The sequence below is a fragment of the Carica papaya genome, chromosome 2, assembly GCF_054855325.1.
Source record: "Carica papaya isolate Zhongbai chromosome 2, ASM5485532v1, whole genome shotgun sequence".
Taxonomy (NCBI): domain Eukaryota; kingdom Viridiplantae; phylum Streptophyta; class Magnoliopsida; order Brassicales; family Caricaceae; genus Carica; species Carica papaya.
In genome coordinates this window covers 21,675,204-21,692,730 of record NC_142310.1, presented here as the reverse complement: position 1 = coordinate 21,692,730, position 17,527 = coordinate 21,675,204, and the positions used below count along the sequence as shown (strand labels likewise).

General features: G+C 34.6%; 1 protein-coding gene across 1 annotated transcript in view; it reads left to right on the top strand.

The window, feature by feature from the left end:
• Positions 1–17,527, top strand: part of EBS1 (EMS-MUTAGENIZED BRI1 SUPPRESSOR 1) — a 66,247-nt gene that overhangs the window by 16,689 nt on the left and 32,031 nt on the right. Inside the window, exons 4-9 of the mRNA XM_088213610.1 lie at positions 1,228–1,399; positions 1,998–2,071; positions 13,905–14,001; positions 14,077–14,189; positions 14,316–14,431; positions 16,592–16,649. Of these exons, the coding sequence (XP_088069736.1) occupies positions 1,228–1,399; positions 1,998–2,071; positions 13,905–14,001; positions 14,077–14,189; positions 14,316–14,431; positions 16,592–16,649 (630 nt within the window). The remainder of the gene's footprint in view (positions 1–1,227; positions 1,400–1,997; positions 2,072–13,904; positions 14,002–14,076; positions 14,190–14,315; positions 14,432–16,591; positions 16,650–17,527) is intronic.

Genomic DNA, 17,527 nt, shown 5'->3' with positions numbered 1-17,527 from the left:
TCTTTCTAGCATGCATTCTTGGTTCTCTTCTAGGATTCTTCTTTTTAGCCGCAAGTAGATTTCTCCTTAGCATAGAGTTCTTCATGAAATTCAAAAGAAAAATATGTTTTGGGCATGGACTCTTTATGGGGAGAGAGATCCCACGTCGGTAGGGCTCTTTCTTCACTCAACTTCTCAGAATTTTACTTGGACTTTCGGGTTTTCTTGTGCCTTGGTTGTGCTCACATCACATGTGGTCCCAAAGAAATGTACACCTAGGATTGCCACCAAATGAATGCCAAAATAAGTAAATGGACAGGATAAGGTCTCACACCCTATTGCCTCAGCAAGGTTGCTCATCGTGCTATTATCCGCATTAGTTCCTGCTAATCCACAGTTATCCTTATTTATGCGAAGCCTAGACACCTGCTCAAAAACGATAATGAGTGTCAAAACGTTGGATAATGATCTATGATCATGTGATAGTAACAGGATTTATCATTGGCAAACTGGAGGTGGAAACCTCAACTCTATCCTTAACAACTGTAAATCCGATGGCCTACGTTCCAAACCCCTCAACAGCATTCTGCTTAACCGATTCACCACCAAAGCAAAAGAAAGGGAGATGGAGGATCTCCTTGTCTAACATCTTGCATTTGTTGAAACTACTCTTGAGCCTTACCATTAACAATCACCGAAAGAAAATTGAGGACAAGCACCCAATATGCTAAAACAGAAAAGGATTTTGAAATGAAAAACAGAAAAGGATTTGCATGAACTAAAACTTGACATTTCCTAGACTAGATTCTACCATTAGGATTAGATAAGACATTATAATCAAGTAGGCAAAACAAAGAGGTCATACCATCAACCTGAGGATCATAGTAGAGACTTAGGGGTTCCAAAGACCAGATTCTACCAGTAGAGTTATTAGATAAGATGACAAAATCAAGCAGGTGAAACAAAGAGCTCATACTCTCAAGCATGCAAAAACAGTAAAAATATTCCAGAACTTCACACAACAATGAGAAACAGATAGGATCAAATTATTCCTCATTTAGTTATTACTTTGGTTTAGTTTGAATTCCATCAGAGGCATCATTGATATTGAATTGAACTGTGGCACTCCTAACTAAGAGCATCTGTTTTCTTGTTAGGCTGTCCCAGCTATTGTCATTGTCTTCTTTTTTATTAGTTGAATAGTGGCTGTTCCACCTATTGCTAATGGATTGTATCAGTTACATGCAGGGTAAAGTTAAATATGTTGTTAGACCGGTGTTACCCTCTGGCTGTGAGGGAAAAGCTAGTCATTGTGCTGCTGTTGGGGCAAAGGATTTTGTAAACTTGGGTGGCTATGGTGTAGAGCTTGCATTAAAGAACATGGAATATAAAGCTATGGATGATAGCACAATAAAGAAAGGTGAGAACATTGTCTAGGTGGTGCTAATGTCTGTTCTTATTTTATTATGTCCATCCAACTAGTGCATCATCCTTGTTGTCTGTTAATTTTTTATTCTTGAAGTAATTTTTTGTTTCTACTTCTGCTACCATTGTTTTCTTAAAGTGTTTTGCTATTAATATTTTTCTTGTTTTCGTATGATTCTTGTTGTAATTGTTATTGCTTCCATTGCTATAGTTGTCATTGTTATTGTTGTTTTTGTTGTGCTATTATTAACTTTTGTGAAACTTACATTGATCATTGTAAGAGGTTCCTTAGCTTCTAGTGAAACCTATAAACCTCCTTCGCAAGTTGTTATAAGTTTCATCAAACTTTTTTTACCACATGAGAATTTTTATTAGGTCAATTTAATATTTTTAAGTAGCTATCTTTTTATTAGGAGGATTAATATTTATTTTTTATTAAGAAAAGAATTATTTTAAAAAAAGAAAAATGGCTAGGCTTTTCTACTTGAGCTACTTGTGGAGGAGTGGAATACTAAGTTTATTGTGTAGGTAATTTTTTGCTTTCTTTGGTTATTTTTTTCTGGACTCTAAAGATTTTGATGTTTGAGTTGCAGGAGTTACTCTTGAAGATCCTCGGACTGAAGATCTTAGCCAAGAAGTTAGAGGGTTCATATTTTCAAAAATTCGGGTCCGTTATCATACAACTAATTATATTATAATGTTGTAAATAGATGTGTTCTGGTGCACGTATACATATTGTGAGGAAGAAGAGGGATGAGGAGGGAGGAAGGGAGTTCTTTAATCTTAGGACATATGCTGTTTACTGTTATTTTGCATTATTTTTTTGTGAGTGGTGATAAAGATTAGGCCTATTAAGTATTACCTGGAGGTTTTAGCAAGAACTTTCTTTTAACTTTTTAAGCAAACTTTTTTTCCTCTTTTTTCCTGTTCCAACATGTTTTTCCTATTCCTTTTCCTTTTAAGTCTCTTTTATTTGGGATGGGATGGGAATAGGTATGGCTCGGTGATAACATTTATAGCTATTGCAAGATGGTAAATGAAGTTGAATTTGTCTGAGACACAAAGAAAACTCTTAAGTTTTGTAGAAGTTTCATTTCACTTAATTTAGACTTTTTTACTTGAATTCTTTCCTGGTGGATAATAAGAAATTTGAAGGTATAAAAACTCTCGTGAAGATTTAGTTTATCTTAATTGGTGGAGTAATATAATAGTCTTTAATTAACGTTGAGGAGTAAAAGGTGATGTCAAAGTGGTATATTTTATTGGGTTGTGGGTCTTATGGTTGGAATGGAATGTTAGGATCTCTAAGCAATGGTTTTACTTACTTTCTCTATTTTGTGATTGAGTGGTGTTCTTTGCATATATGTGGGTAGAGGCTCATGATTTTTCATGGTATCCTCTCTTATGAAAGGGTGGGTTGCTTTTTTGTGTTGATGTTTTTACTTTTTGTCCTTTTACTTTCCTGTGTGTTTGGAGGTAATCTATCTTTTTTTTTTAACATATTTCTCTTCTCGTAATAATTTTTTTCATTTCTTTAAAAAATAAATTCTTATTTTATGAAAAACTAATTTCTTTTATTATCTTAAAATGAGTCTGGTAATTTTTGATTGTTACAAACATATGGTTGTCGTTTGGTAGCAAGGATATATATAAAATAGAGTAGCAGGAAAAAATCTTGTATCTATACTGTACTGATTTGAATAATCTTCACACTTAAAAAGAGAATAATGTACATGGGGATTATATAGCCGAGTAAGAGAAATATATAAGTCATAATTAATGGGATTCTGCCATCCTAATTTAATCATTCTAAATATTAAAAATTTATAAGATATTACAAAATATTCCTATATCGTAAAAATACAACCAATCATCTTAAATATAGAATAAATAATTAATCTTGAAATTACAACTAATTATCATAAATGTAAAATAAATAATTAATTGACTTTCTTTCACTCCCCCTCAAACTTGGTTGTAGATGTTGTGGAGTCCAAGTTTGTCAACTAATCTCTCAAAATCGGGTCTCCAGAGACTCTTAGTGAATATATCAGCTGCTTGACTCAAAGTTGGAACATAAATGAGAGACACCATCCCATCTCTTTAGTAAAATGATGGTATATTCTAACGTGTTTGGTTCTGTCATGATAAACTAGATTGTGAATGATACTAATAGCAGTTTTGTTGTCACAATATAGTTTTAGTGGTTCACTTGCTTGTTGCTTTAATTCTCTCAGTAAATTTCTTAACCATATAATCTCACACACACCGTGTGACAAGGATCTCAATTCAACTTCTGCACTGTTTCTTGCAACCACAGTCTGTTTTTTACTTCTTCAAGTGACTAAGTTTTACCAAACAAATGAATAATACCCTGAAGTTGATCTCCTATTTATGGCCGATCCTGCTCAATATGTATCTGTAAATGTTTCAATACTCTGATTTGAGATTTTTTTGAAGAATAAATCTTTCCCTGAAGATCCTTATAGATATCTTAAAACTCATGTAACTGCAGCCATGTGCTCCTCTATAGGCGCATGCGTAAATTGGCTGATATAACTTACAGTAAAATTAATGTCAGGTTTAGTATGTAAAAGATAGTGTAGGAAATCATAAAAAAAGTTTGTTTCATTTCTATTTTCTTGTTGTAGGAAAACCACCGAGTGGTTAAGAGGTTGCTCTTGACTAAATATTGTTATCCTATACTCTCATAAAGTTGTTAGGAATTAGTTGTAGTTCCTACTTATAAATAAGCACCTCATGATGAGAAGAATAAGACAAGAAGACAATTTTTTCATTCTCAAAATCTTCATGGTAGAGCGACTTTGATCCAAAGGCTTCATCCCGACTGAGCCAAAGTTACAGATGGCCACGGGTGAGCTATCGTCTTCTCCACCCAAGGTTTCCTCGGGTTCTTATTTTTCTGCACCCATCAACCATGGATTTGTTGAACAATCTTCGTCATTCATTACCGGACACAAATTAAACGGTAACAACTATCTCCAGTGGTCGTCATCAGTGTTGCTGTTTATTCGGGGAAAAGGCTGAGATGAATACCTCACCGACGAAATCGTACCACCACCACTCAATGATCCGAATGCTCGAACATGGAAAATTGAAAACAGTATAGTTATGTTGTGGTTAGTGAAGTCCATAACGCCCCAAATTGGGGAGAACTTTTTACTCTGAAACCGCACACGAAATTTGGGAAGCTTCTCGGGAATTCTACTCTAGTAAGGATAATATTTCGGCCATCTTTGAGATTGAATCCACCATTCACGACTTGCGACAAGGTGATTTAATTGTAACTCAATTTTATAACACTCACTCGAAACTGGCAGCAGCTCAATACGTTTAAAGAACACTGTTGGAGTTGTCCCGAAGATATCAAAGTCTTTAAATCGATTATTGAGCAAAAAAGGATCTTCAAGTTTCTAATGGGATTAAACAAGAATCTGGATGAGGTACGAGGACGAGTATTATGAATTAAACCATTATTGAGCATCCGAGAAATGTTCTCCGAGATTCGTCGAGAAGAAAGCCGAAAGAAGGTTATGATGGGAGAGACATAATCCACCCACATGATTGAAAATGCTTCTGCACTTACAACCCGAATGCATGATTCTCGTGGGAAGAGTGAACGTCCGTGGTGTGACCACTCAAGAAACCAGGCCACCTACACGAGAAGTGCTTGAAACTCCATGGAAAACTTGGTGACAGAAAACTCTCAAAATTTGAAACCTTTATCGACCACCAAGAAAATCATGCGACTGCTGAAGACACAGCACTAATTGCTGTGGAAAGCAGCTTGTTCAGCGTAGAGCAAATGGAAGCTCTTCAAAGGATGTTATCTCAGAAGAATCACCTTGGTAATGTATCGGTAGCACACAAAGGTAAAATTCTACTTGGTTTGTCAGCTTACTTACACAAAAAGACAAATGTGGATTGTAGACTCTAGGGTATCTAACCACATGACAAGTGATGTGTCACTGTTTCAGCAATACAATCCATGTAAAGAGAGACTCACCATAAAAATTGTCGACGGGTCAATCTCTAAAGTGGCAGGAATGGGTTCTATTGTTTTATTACCATATTTGACCTTCCATTCGATTTTATATGTCCCAAACTTGAACTGTAATTTCTTATCTGTGAGCAAACTTTATGGGAACCTAAATTGTGTTACTAAATTTGTCTCAAACTTGTGTGAATTTCAGAACTTGGATTCGAGGAGGATGATTGAAAATGTTATGATGAATTAGGGGCTATACCTTCTTCAAATTGACACCTCTAGAAGACAAATTCACAATGCAGTATGTGCAAATTCTGTTTCTGTAAGTCATTTAAATAATGACCATGATATCATGTTGTGGTATTATCGACCAGGACACCCAAATTTCTTGTACCTGAAAAAATTGTTCTCTTCTTTGTTCAAGAATAAAAATCTACTTTCATTTCAATGTGAAGTATGTCAATTCTCTAAATATATTCGAAGTTCCTTCCCTAATCTATCATACAAATCCTCAAAACCATTTGCATTAATTTACAACAATGTATGAGGACCTTCCAGGGTCAGTAACATCACCCGAAATAAGTAGTTTGTATCCTTCATTGATGAGCATATCAGAATTACCTGGGTATTCTTCATGAGAGAAAAATATGAAATTGGACTCATATTCAAGAAATTCAACACTATGATCCAAACTCAATTTCATACCACGATACAAGTGTTGAAGTCTGATAATGCATGTGAGTACTTTGAAACCACTCTCAGAAAATATTTTACTGAGTAAAGCATTATCCATCAAAGCTCTTGTGTCAATACCCCTCAGCAAAATGGTATAGCCGAAGGGAAAAACAAACATATTGTTGAGATTATTCGATCAATCATGTTTACCACTCATATTCCTAAATATTTTTGGGGAGAGGCAATACTCACAGCTACATACTTAATAAACAGAATGTCTTCCCGTATCCTACATTTCCAATCACCTTATAATATCTTCTTACAAACTTTCCCTAAATCTCATGTTCTAAACACCCTTCCATTCAAAGTTTTTGACTGCTCGGCCTATGTTCATATCCATGCTCATCTCTGTGGGAAACTTGGCCCAAAAGCTTTCAAATGCATTTTTGTTGGATACCCTTCTAACCAAAAAAGGATACAAATGCTTCTTTCCGGATACCCATCGATTCTAACACAATGGACGTGACATTTTTCGAAAATCAACCTTTCTACCCTATTATTGATATTCAGGGAGAGAATTTTATTTAGAGATATCAATTGTAGGATATGAAGATACCTTCTCACTATCCACATATCTCACCACCACCAAATGCACCTGCTCCAGAGCCTGAGCCTATAACTGACACATTATCTAAAACCACAAACAACAAAGAGTCTGAGTCTGTAGCAGAAATATAAACTGAAAATACATTACTTGCAATTAATAACAAGTTACGTGTCTACATTAGAAGAAACAAGATTCAAAAGGGGAAGGTGCCCGAATCAGCCAAGTATTGCCATGAATCAATTCCTGCTCCAGACATCCAGAATTCAACAGGTAATGAGATCTTTGCCACAACTCCTGATACTGACACTGAGCTATCTATTGTTTTGCGAAAAGGTACTCGATCATGCACTAAACATCCCATACATAATTATGTTTCATTTGGCAAACTGTCTTTAAAATATCATGTATTTGTGAGCAAATTAGATAGTTGTCCCATAGAGCCGAAAAACGATCAATGAAGCACTCCAATTACTAGAACGGAGAGTAGCTATCCAAGAGAAAATCAAAGCACTTAAGAAAATGGGACATGAGAATTATCAGAACTGCCTCTAGGAAAGCATTAGGTAGGATGCAGATGAATTTTTACAACTAAACATAATTTGAATGGGAGTGTGAATCGGTATAAAGCCCGCCTTGTAGGTAAAGATTTTACTCAGTCTTATGGGATAAACTATCAAGAGACATTTGTTCCAGTTGCCAAATACAATATTATCCGGGTATTACTTTCACTTGCCACAAACCTTAATTGGCTCCTTTGTCGACTAGACATGAAGAATGCTTTTCTTAACGGTGATATAGAAGAATAAGTATTCATAAACATTCCACCAGGACTTGGAATGACATACAACTCTCATAAGGTGTGCAAACTCAAAAATTCACTTTATGAACTTAAACTATCCCTAAGAGCGTGGTTTGATAGATTCATGAAGGCAGTGAAACGAGTGGGATATGAGCAATGCCAGTTAGCTCACATCCTGTTTGTCAAGCACTGTACCTCGGGTTAGAAAGCTATTTTGATTGTATATGTTGATGATATCATTTTGACAGGAGATCATATTGAGGAAATTCAAGAGTTTAAAGAATTTTAGTTAAAGAGTTTGAGATTAAAGATCTTGGAATGCTCAAGTATTTCCTTGGCATGGAAATAGCTCAGTTCAAGAAGGGAATCTTAGTATCATAAGGGAAATATATTCTAGATCTCTTGAAAGAGACAAGAATGCTTGGAAAAAAATCTGCGGACACACCTATGGACCCAACAGTTAAACTAGGATCCAATGCTTGTGATAAGCCAGTTGATAAAGAAAGGTATCAAAGACTTGTAGGCGAACTCATCTATTTGGTACATACAAGACCAGACATCAGTTTTGCAGTTAGTACAGTAAATCAATTTATGACTCAACCCCAATCGAGAAATACATGAATGCAGTTTATCGGATCCTTAGATATCTAAAGATGTCTTTAGGTCATGGATTGTTCTTCCAAAAATTAATGAACAAAGATGTTGAAATCTTCATTGATGCCAATTGGGCAAGATTAGTAACTGATAGAAGATCTACATCAGGTTATTGTACTTATGTTTGGGGAAACTTAGTCACTTGGCGCAGTAAAAAACAATAAGTGATAACACGTAGCAATACCAAATCTGAATTTCGGGCACTCACTCATGGAATATGTGAGAGAGTATGGTTGAGAAGAATACTGTTAGAACTAAAAGCGTCTGTTAGCACTCTTATGAAAGTATGGTGTGACAACCAATCAACTATTAGCATGACAAAGAATCCAGTGCATCATGATCGAACTAAGCATGTAAAAATCGATTGACATTTTATCAAAGAAAAAATTGAAGACGAAACTATAACACTTATGCATATTCTTACCAGTCAACAAACTGCATACATCCTAACAAAAGCTCTACTAAAAAGGACATTTGATGATCTTGTATCCAATTTAGGTTTAATTAACATATATGTAAACTAGATTGAGGGGGAGTGTAGAAAATCGTAAAAGGAGTTTGTTTCATTTCTGTTTGCTTGTTGTAGGAAAACCACCAAATGGTTAAGAGATTGCTCTTAACCAAATATTGTTATCCCATACTTCCATAAAGTTGTTAGGAATTAGTTGTATTTCTTATTTATAAATAAGCACCTTATGATGAGAAGAATAAGACAAAGAAGAGAATTTTTGCATTCTCAAAATCTTCAGATAGATTAGTTTGCCAACTAATCTTTGAAACCTTCTTTTGTCAACTGGTTTGCTTGTTTTTAAATTGCTCAATTTACATTAGGATCCATAGGAGTGTCTGCAGGTTTACAACCCAACATATCGGTTTTCTTTAATAAATCAAGAACATACTGTTTTTGAGACACTAAAATTCCCTCTCGGTTTTGAGCTATCTTCATACTAAGAAAGTATTGAACTTTACCAAAATCTTTTATTTCGAATTCTGAAACAAGACCTTTCTAGACTCGGGTAATTTCCTCAATGTTATTTCATGTTGTAATAATATCGTCAACGTAAACTATTATGATAGTCACTTTATTCTCTTTGTGGTAGAAAAACAGTGTGTGATCTGTCTGTGCTTGCATATAACCTTATCATTTTATTGCTTTCATGAATCTGTCAAACCAAGCACGTAGAGTCTGTTTAAGGCCATACAAACTTTTCCACAATTTGACTACCTTGCCATGGATGCTATTATTAAATCTCGGTCGTAGGTTCATAAAGACATTCTTCTCAAGTTCTCCGTTTAAAAAAGTATTCTTTACATCTAATTGTTGTAAGGGCCAATCTAAGTTAGCAACAAGAGATAGAAGCATACGTAGCGTATTGATTTTTACAACAGGAGCAAAAGTCTCTTGATAATCCACACCATAGGTTTGTGTATAACCTTTTGTGATTAGTTTAGTTTTATACCTTTTAATAGTACCCTTGACCTTGCATTTCACTGTGAAGACCCACTTACATCTAATAACAACTTTGTCTTTTGGCTTTTCCACCACATCCCAAGTCCGGTTCTTTTCTAATACACGTATTTTTTCCAAAATAGCAGCTTTCTATACTGATTTTTTCAAGACTTCATCCACTGTTTTTGAAATCTCTACCTCTGTCAGATTTGTAACAAACGTCTTGTAGTGTTTAGAGAGCTTATTATACCAAACAAAATTTGAGATTGGGTAATGAGTGGAAGAGTTTGTTTCCTTTCTCACATCTATAGGAACTTCTAGGTCATGATTCTCAAGATCTGGATCCGGATTTGAGGTTTGAGGTTGCAGAGGTTCAATTGCTTTCTTTCGATTTTTTCTTCTGTAATAAGTTAGAAGATCTTTGATTCTATGATTGACAATAGTGATAGACTGTAAAGCTTTTCTTGATAGTGGATTTGTGCTTTTGATCTCCGTTTTGGTTAAAAAGATTATTTCCTTATTTTTCATCACAAATTTTGATGTTGGCTGATTAGAATTTTTTGCAACTTTTGGAGTTTGTGGGACAGGATCTCAGTTCAATTCCTACGTTTTTGAGGCAAGGTTTGGTGTGATGGGATTTGATTTTTTGATTGAATATGAAATTTTCTCATTTAAATCCATATATGGAGATTTGAACTTTAAATCTGGAAAAATAATCTCACTATTGCCTATTTTAAATTGTTCTCAGAAATTTGGATCACTTCCACTCTCTCTCTGAGGCAAATTTCGGGTATAAAAAGTCTGATTTAAAAAAAAAATAACATCAGTAGAGGTATAGTATTTTATTTTTTGGGGACAATAACACTGATAACCTTTTTGGGTAGTATAATATTTAAGAAAAACACATTTTAGGGAATGGAGATCTAATTTCGACTTCCCTTGACTGGGCACATGAACAAAAGCGACGTTTCCAAAAATCCGAGACTCTACTTGAGAGAAAACACGGTAATTAGGAAAGAAGGTCGAGAAATATTCAAGTGGTGTTCTATATTTTAGAATTTTTGATGGAAGTCGATTAATAAAATAGTACGCTGTTAAGACGGCATATTCCTAGAAATGTTTTGGAACGTTTGTTAAAAATATGAGGGCACGTGCAACATCAAGAAGGTGATGGTTTTTTCTCTTAGCCACACCGTTTTGTTTTGAAGTATCGATATATGAGTTTTGGTGTAAAATACCATTGGCTCGGAAAAAATCAGCAAGAATAGAATTGAAGTATTCTATACCACTATCGTTGCGAATAATTCGAATTTTTATATCAAATTGTATTTTAATCATTTGGTAGAAATTCTTAAAAATCAATGAAGCATTTGATTTGTTTTTTAGAACATAAACCCAAAATACCCGGGTATGATTATCAATAAATGTGATGAACCACTTTTGAGAGAAAAATGTAGGAATACGTGAAGGACTCCAAATATCAGTATGTATGAGGGTAAAAGGTGTGGATATATGATAATTTTGAATGGATAAGAACGTGCGAGTGTGTTTTGCCAATGCCAATATATTACATTGAAACATTAGCCTTTTATTAAAAAATAACTGAGGAAACAAATGTTTCATATAGGTAAAACTTGGATGACCCAATCGAAAATGTAATAACATTATTTATTTTTCAACAGAAATGGTAGACAAACACATAGAAGAGCCAACATTATTCATTAGTGAAGAGAAACTGAAAAATAGTAAAGGCCGTTTGAGACCCTAACACTGCTAATCCTCCTCCCCATCTTCAAATCCTGAAAAAACGCAAGTATTTTTTGAGTAATTAACACCATATGCCAGGTTGGTAGTTAACTTACAAACAGAAATTAAATTAAAGGTTAATTTTGAAACATAAAGAACATCCTGCAAAATTGTAGGTGATAAGCAAATAGTTCATTTGCCAGCCACTGTAGAAAAAGTTCCATATGCCAATTGAATTTTTTGTTGTCCTGGAGTAGGTGAATAAGACAGAAAAATGGGAATTACCGGTCATGTGATCGGTAGCCCTCAGAATCAACAATCCATTGCTCCCCTAAATTTAGCATACTTGCAATAGAGGGTTTCGATATACCTTGCCTTGCCATGAGAGAAGTGCTTGTAGCAGAATTACTTGTGACAGATGTAGAATTAAAAAGAAGGCTACACAAGTGTTCAATTTGTGTTTTTGTGAAATTAACAACTCCTGATTTATTAGTCGGTGGTGCTGCTCCTTTCTTTTTAACCGATTTGATACAAAATTCTTTGGCTTTCCATGAATCAGCCAACAAATCTCCTTTGTGTGATATGCCTTGTTGCATTAATAACACCAGACATATTTTTTTGCAGAATTTTGTGATCAATTAGAAGAACCGTTCACAGCAAGAGCAGAGGCATCCACTTAGATGGCCATGGTGTCACCAAGCATAACTCGACGACGATGATATTCATGACGAATCTCTGTAAAGATTTCATCTATGGATGATAAAGGTCACACACCTTAGAGATGGCCACGTACATCATCCAACTCTATATTTAAAACAGCCAAAAAATCATATATACGATCTTTTTGGATTAGTTTATTGAAAAGGTGAGCATTGGCAGGATCTTTTCAGGGGGCTAAATGAAACATGTCAACCTCTTGTCACAATTTTCGCAAACTGTTATAATATTGAGTTACATCCATATCACCCTGACGAAGGTTGCGTGCACGATTTTGCAATTCAAACAATGAATTTTCCAAATCGGAATAAGTAAGAGTGACGACATCCTAGATCTCTTTTGCTGTGGAATGAAAAAGATAGGTTTCACCTATCTCATCCTCCATATAATGAATTAATCACGCCATGATTAAGGAATTGTTAGCATCCCATAATGCATACGAGAGATCATCAACATCCGAACGAGGAGAAGAGGAACCGTCTATGAAGGCTATTTTGCCTTTTCCCCTAATCACCAAAGCTGACGAACGAGATCATTGCAAAAAATTCTTCCATTTCAATTTTTGAGCGGTGATATGTAAGTTATGAGAAGTATTTTCTGCAGTTACAGCAGAAGCAATTGTGGAAACAGATTGGGCCTCCGAATCATTTCCTCTTATCTCCGACATGGTTCTCTCAACTTACTAGTTCTCTTTTTCTTCTTACTCTAATACCATAAAAGAGACTAGTAGGAAAAAATTTTATGTTTATACTGTACTGATTTGAATAATCTTCACAATTAAAAATAGAATCATGTACAGCGACATTATATAGCCGAGTAAGAGAAATATATAGGTCATAATTAATGAGATTCTGCAATCCTAATTTAATCATTATAAATATAAAAATTTTACAAGATATTACAGAATATTCTTACATCCTAAAAATACAATCAATCATCTTAAATATAGAATAAATAATTAATGCTGAAATTACAACCAATTATCTTAAATATAAAATAAATAATTAATTGACTTTCCTTCAATATATTATCTTTTTAGCTCTTACAAAGCTTATTGTGATATTTTGCCTTATCGATACTCCTCTGTTTATGGGTGTGTCAATGTTTGTACTTCAGTGAATGTTGTGGTATCTTTTCCTACATGTTTGTTGTGTCCTATCATAATGAAACAAATAGAACTTGAGTAAAAAAGATCTTCAATGCCCAGAGTTTTTGGAGAGTATTGGATATTTCTATGCTTTATCTTGGGGTTGGGTGAGTATAGGGAGCTTTGTGCTTTATGGAGAGGCGCTCAGCTTGTTGAATTGTGTGTTTTATGGGTTTATTTTTGAGATAGAGAATTCTCTTTTTGAAAAGAGTAAGAAAGGAATTAGGAATTATTCACAAGGCACCAATGGTGTACTGCCTATAACAAACATTATGTGGAAAGAAAAATCAGTATACTTTGGGATGAGATGACTTTTTTGGTGTCTCCGCTGGTGAAGGTTTGTAGGCATTATGGCAATGCCTATTTGGCTATTTTCGTAAGAGAATGGACTGAAGTTTTCTCTAGATTTTGTCTCCTTTTTCTTTCTTTGAGGAGGATCTCTTATCCTTTGTTGCTGTACTTCATTTTTCTTTTCTAATAAAGAGTATCTTTATTAAGGGGTTTATGCGGGGATTTAGGAAAAAGTTGCTTGGATTTATCCATGATTTGTTCGTTCCTTTTGTTTTCTCTATGATGCACATTATTTGCAATAGTTTTCCGAAGCTTATTGCCTATTATGAAATCACATTGACTTTAGGGATTTACATAAGTAGCTTTATGCAACCTCTCCAAGTTAACTTCTCCCCCGTCCTGCAGGAACGCAAGCCAGAGCTGACGTCAGAAATAATGGCCTTTAGAGATTATCTATTGTCGTCAACAATATCAGATACACTTGATGTCTGGGAACTAAAGGGTATCTTTCAGTCATTGTTTTCTCCTTGCTAATTTCTTATAACTGTAATCTGTCTTATTTGATTTTTCATGACAGATTTGGGGCATCAAACAGCACAGAGGATAGTACATGCCTCTGATCCGTTGCAGTCAATGCAGGAAATTAACCAAAACTTTCCCAGTGTGGTTTCTTCTTTATCTCGGATGAAGGTAAATTATCCTAAAGATACTTGGGTTCGGATGAACCATGGAGTAACTGTTAATACTTGGAAATTTACTTATTGCATAAATTTTGTTATTTGTTGTTCTGATGAAAATGTGCTAATGTTTATGCAGCTGAATGATTCAGTTAAAGATGAAATAATTGCAAATCAGAGAATGATCCCCCCTGGCAAGTGCTTAATGGGTCTGAATGGTGCTTTAGTCAACATCGAAGATATTGATCTCTATGTGTAAGGCTTTTGGTCCCATCAATATTTTCTTTTTAAATGGAATCTTATTATTAACTAATCTGTTGAACTTTTAGATTCTTAGGAATTTGTTGTTTCAGCTCCTACTCATTATTTCTTTACTTATTCTTTGATAAAGAAATTATATTAATTGAAAAGCACCAAGAGGATGCCCAATAAGCTTTGATTAATTAATGTTTTTACTTTTTGGTTTCGGGCTTGGTAGACTTTCCTGTTCTACTTTCTTTTCTTTGAAATTTCTATCGCACTTAGAGAGCTGGGGGATCCTTTCTCCTTGTTTGCTGCTCCTAGGGATCATTGCTTGAGGATTGTTTCTATTTTGCTTAAAGGTTACCCATTCACAATGGGGTCAATGTTATTGACCTCTTTGACGTTCGTCTTTGAGAGAAGTGTAAATTCTTGTACATTTTCCTCTGGGCGATATCCTCTTCCTGCTTTTTAATGAGTTTGTAATTTTTTTTCTAGCCAAAAAGAATGGCTATGAGGAAGGCCATCACACAATCACTATTTCCATCCCTGAAAATGCCGATTTCCTCCTCTTACTATCTATCAAAGACACTAGCATTTTCCTTTTCGAAATGTGAAAGTCATAGAAGATGGCTAGATGTGAATTCTTTGTCACAATTCTTGCATGCTATACCAACCACATTTTACACAGTTCATGCTGTAAAATAGTCTTCTTAGTCATGGCAAAAATAAGAAGGGAAAAAGTATAAATGGTTATCTAATAGTTATATGGAAACCCTAAAACTATAGAATAGCACTGCATTTCTCACCTACAAAACAGTCAAGAGTGTTTTGGCTCACGTTAATAGAATTGGACTGGAATAGTGACTCAGAGTCCTTTTATTGCAGTGTTTGATTTGCACATAACACTCTGTGTTGCAGAATTTCTATTGCCTGTGGAAGAAAATACAATTATAGTATTGTTTGATACTAAAAGTAAAGTTGGATGGTTGAATGTTTGTATAGATATAATTGGTGACTGTCAATTATTCATTGAAGTCTTAGAACTAAAGATTGTGGGTTAAACTAGGATTTCATCTTGTTTCTTGTGATTTATCCATTTTCTTTTCCTCTATTTCATCCATTTTTTGTTATATTTTCGTTTCACAATTTGGTATTATAGAAAGCATGTTCATTAATTTGTGCTTTCTTGTTTGAATTTACATGTACCAAGTCTGTAATCACTTGGACGTGAAAATATATGTTAGAATATAAATATCATTATTTGGGATAGCTACCCTTTTCCTTTTTTCATTGTTTCCACTACTGAATTTATCCTTGGAGCTTACATAAATCACAAGCTGACAAAGTGTCGAGCAAAGGTGATCATTCAGTTATATTATCATTTGATTTGGTTGGGTGTGGGTGATCTTCTATATTTAGCTTATATGGCCAAATCTGGCCACAGTGACGTAATTTAGTGTGGACCTACCTAGAGCATGTTAAATTGGCTACATTACACCTGGTACGACCCAACTTAGTTGAGCAAACAACATTTTTCGCCAGATTATGCTGTTTTGCTCATTGATTGGACAGCCTTACCTGATTGGATAATTAATCAGGTAACACTTGGTTGTGTTATGCAGCATGTCTGGCTGTTTGATGCTTTCTTGACCTAGTAAGCCTAGCCATTAAAAGAGTATATCAAATGCATATCAGCAATCCTATTATGTATTTAAGTCATCATTTTTTTTTAAAGAGCTTTTTCCAACCTTATTCCATCATTCAACCAATTGTCCGAATCTGAAAGGAGTAGCTATTCTAGCATATGAATCAAATTCACGAGCACGAGACTGTAATTCCTTTTCAACGTTATTGGATTTGTACAAGATGAAAAATTCTTCCACCTTGTGTTCCACTCAGCCACGCAAAGGAATTTAATTGCTGTTTTATGTTAATAGATCTTTTGTTTTCATTCTCTTCTTTTGGATGATTGTTTAACCTTATTTATTTTATAAGCTTTTTCATCTTATGTGATGATGTTTCTTTTCTTATAGAGGAGAGCTCTTTTGTTCCATATGTTCACAGGATATATTCTGTTTTTCTTTCACTTTTGCCTCCAGCTTTCACTTAGTGCCTTCAATAACAAAGTGTATTGTGGCTTTATTTCTAATAAGGTGCTGTTGTTCTTTATAGGTTGATTGATTTGGTTCACCAGGAGCTGTCACTGTCCGATCAGTTTTCAAAACTGAAGGTACTCTTTTGTTGATTGCAAGCACTGGCATGGTAATATCGGGGTACCGGATGTATTTGACGCCATTAACTACATTTGTATTCATGGGTTGTGCTTTTTGTACCTTGTGATTATAAGAATTTTTTTGAGATAACCTTGTGATTATAAGAATATGACTTTTTTCATCTCATTTTTTAGTGGAGGATAAGATATTCTCTTGGAATCTTCAAAAGAAATCCCGAAAACATAAAAAAGACTTACACCGAATCCACTGAGGGGAAAAAATCACGAATCAGTTCCTGTTTAACACAGAAATAGCAAGATCTAAAAATTTCCCATGGCCTTTATCGATATGAGAGTAAAAATCTCATTCTCTTCCATAGATCTTGATTTAGAGAGCAACAATCTTTCAAATATCCTTCAATTCTGTCTTTGAGTCACTGGAACCTTAATTTTAGCAAAAAGAATTAATTTGTGGTATTTATTAAAAATTGAGAAATAGAGGTAATTTTGAGAAAAGCAAAATTATGGGGGAAGATTTTGGAAAATAAAGAATTAGAAGGGGAAGAAAAGGAATTTAGATAAAGGAGATATTTTTAGAGAGAGAAAAAGATATATTTTTAGAAAGAGAAAGAGTGTTCTAGAGAGAGAAAGAGTCTGTTAGAGAGAGAAATAGAGAGAGAAGATAGATTTGTGAGAGAGAGAGAGAGAGAGAGAGAGAGAGAGAGAGAGGAAAAGAAAGAACATAATGAAATCTGAGGTTTTATTCCAAAAAGATTACTTATCTGAGTTTATGATAAATCCATTATTTATGTACATGAATTGGTATGAAAATCTTCATTTGCATCGTCGAACGCTGCTGGATGATAAAGAAAAGCTACCTGTTCAGGCGAGGGAGG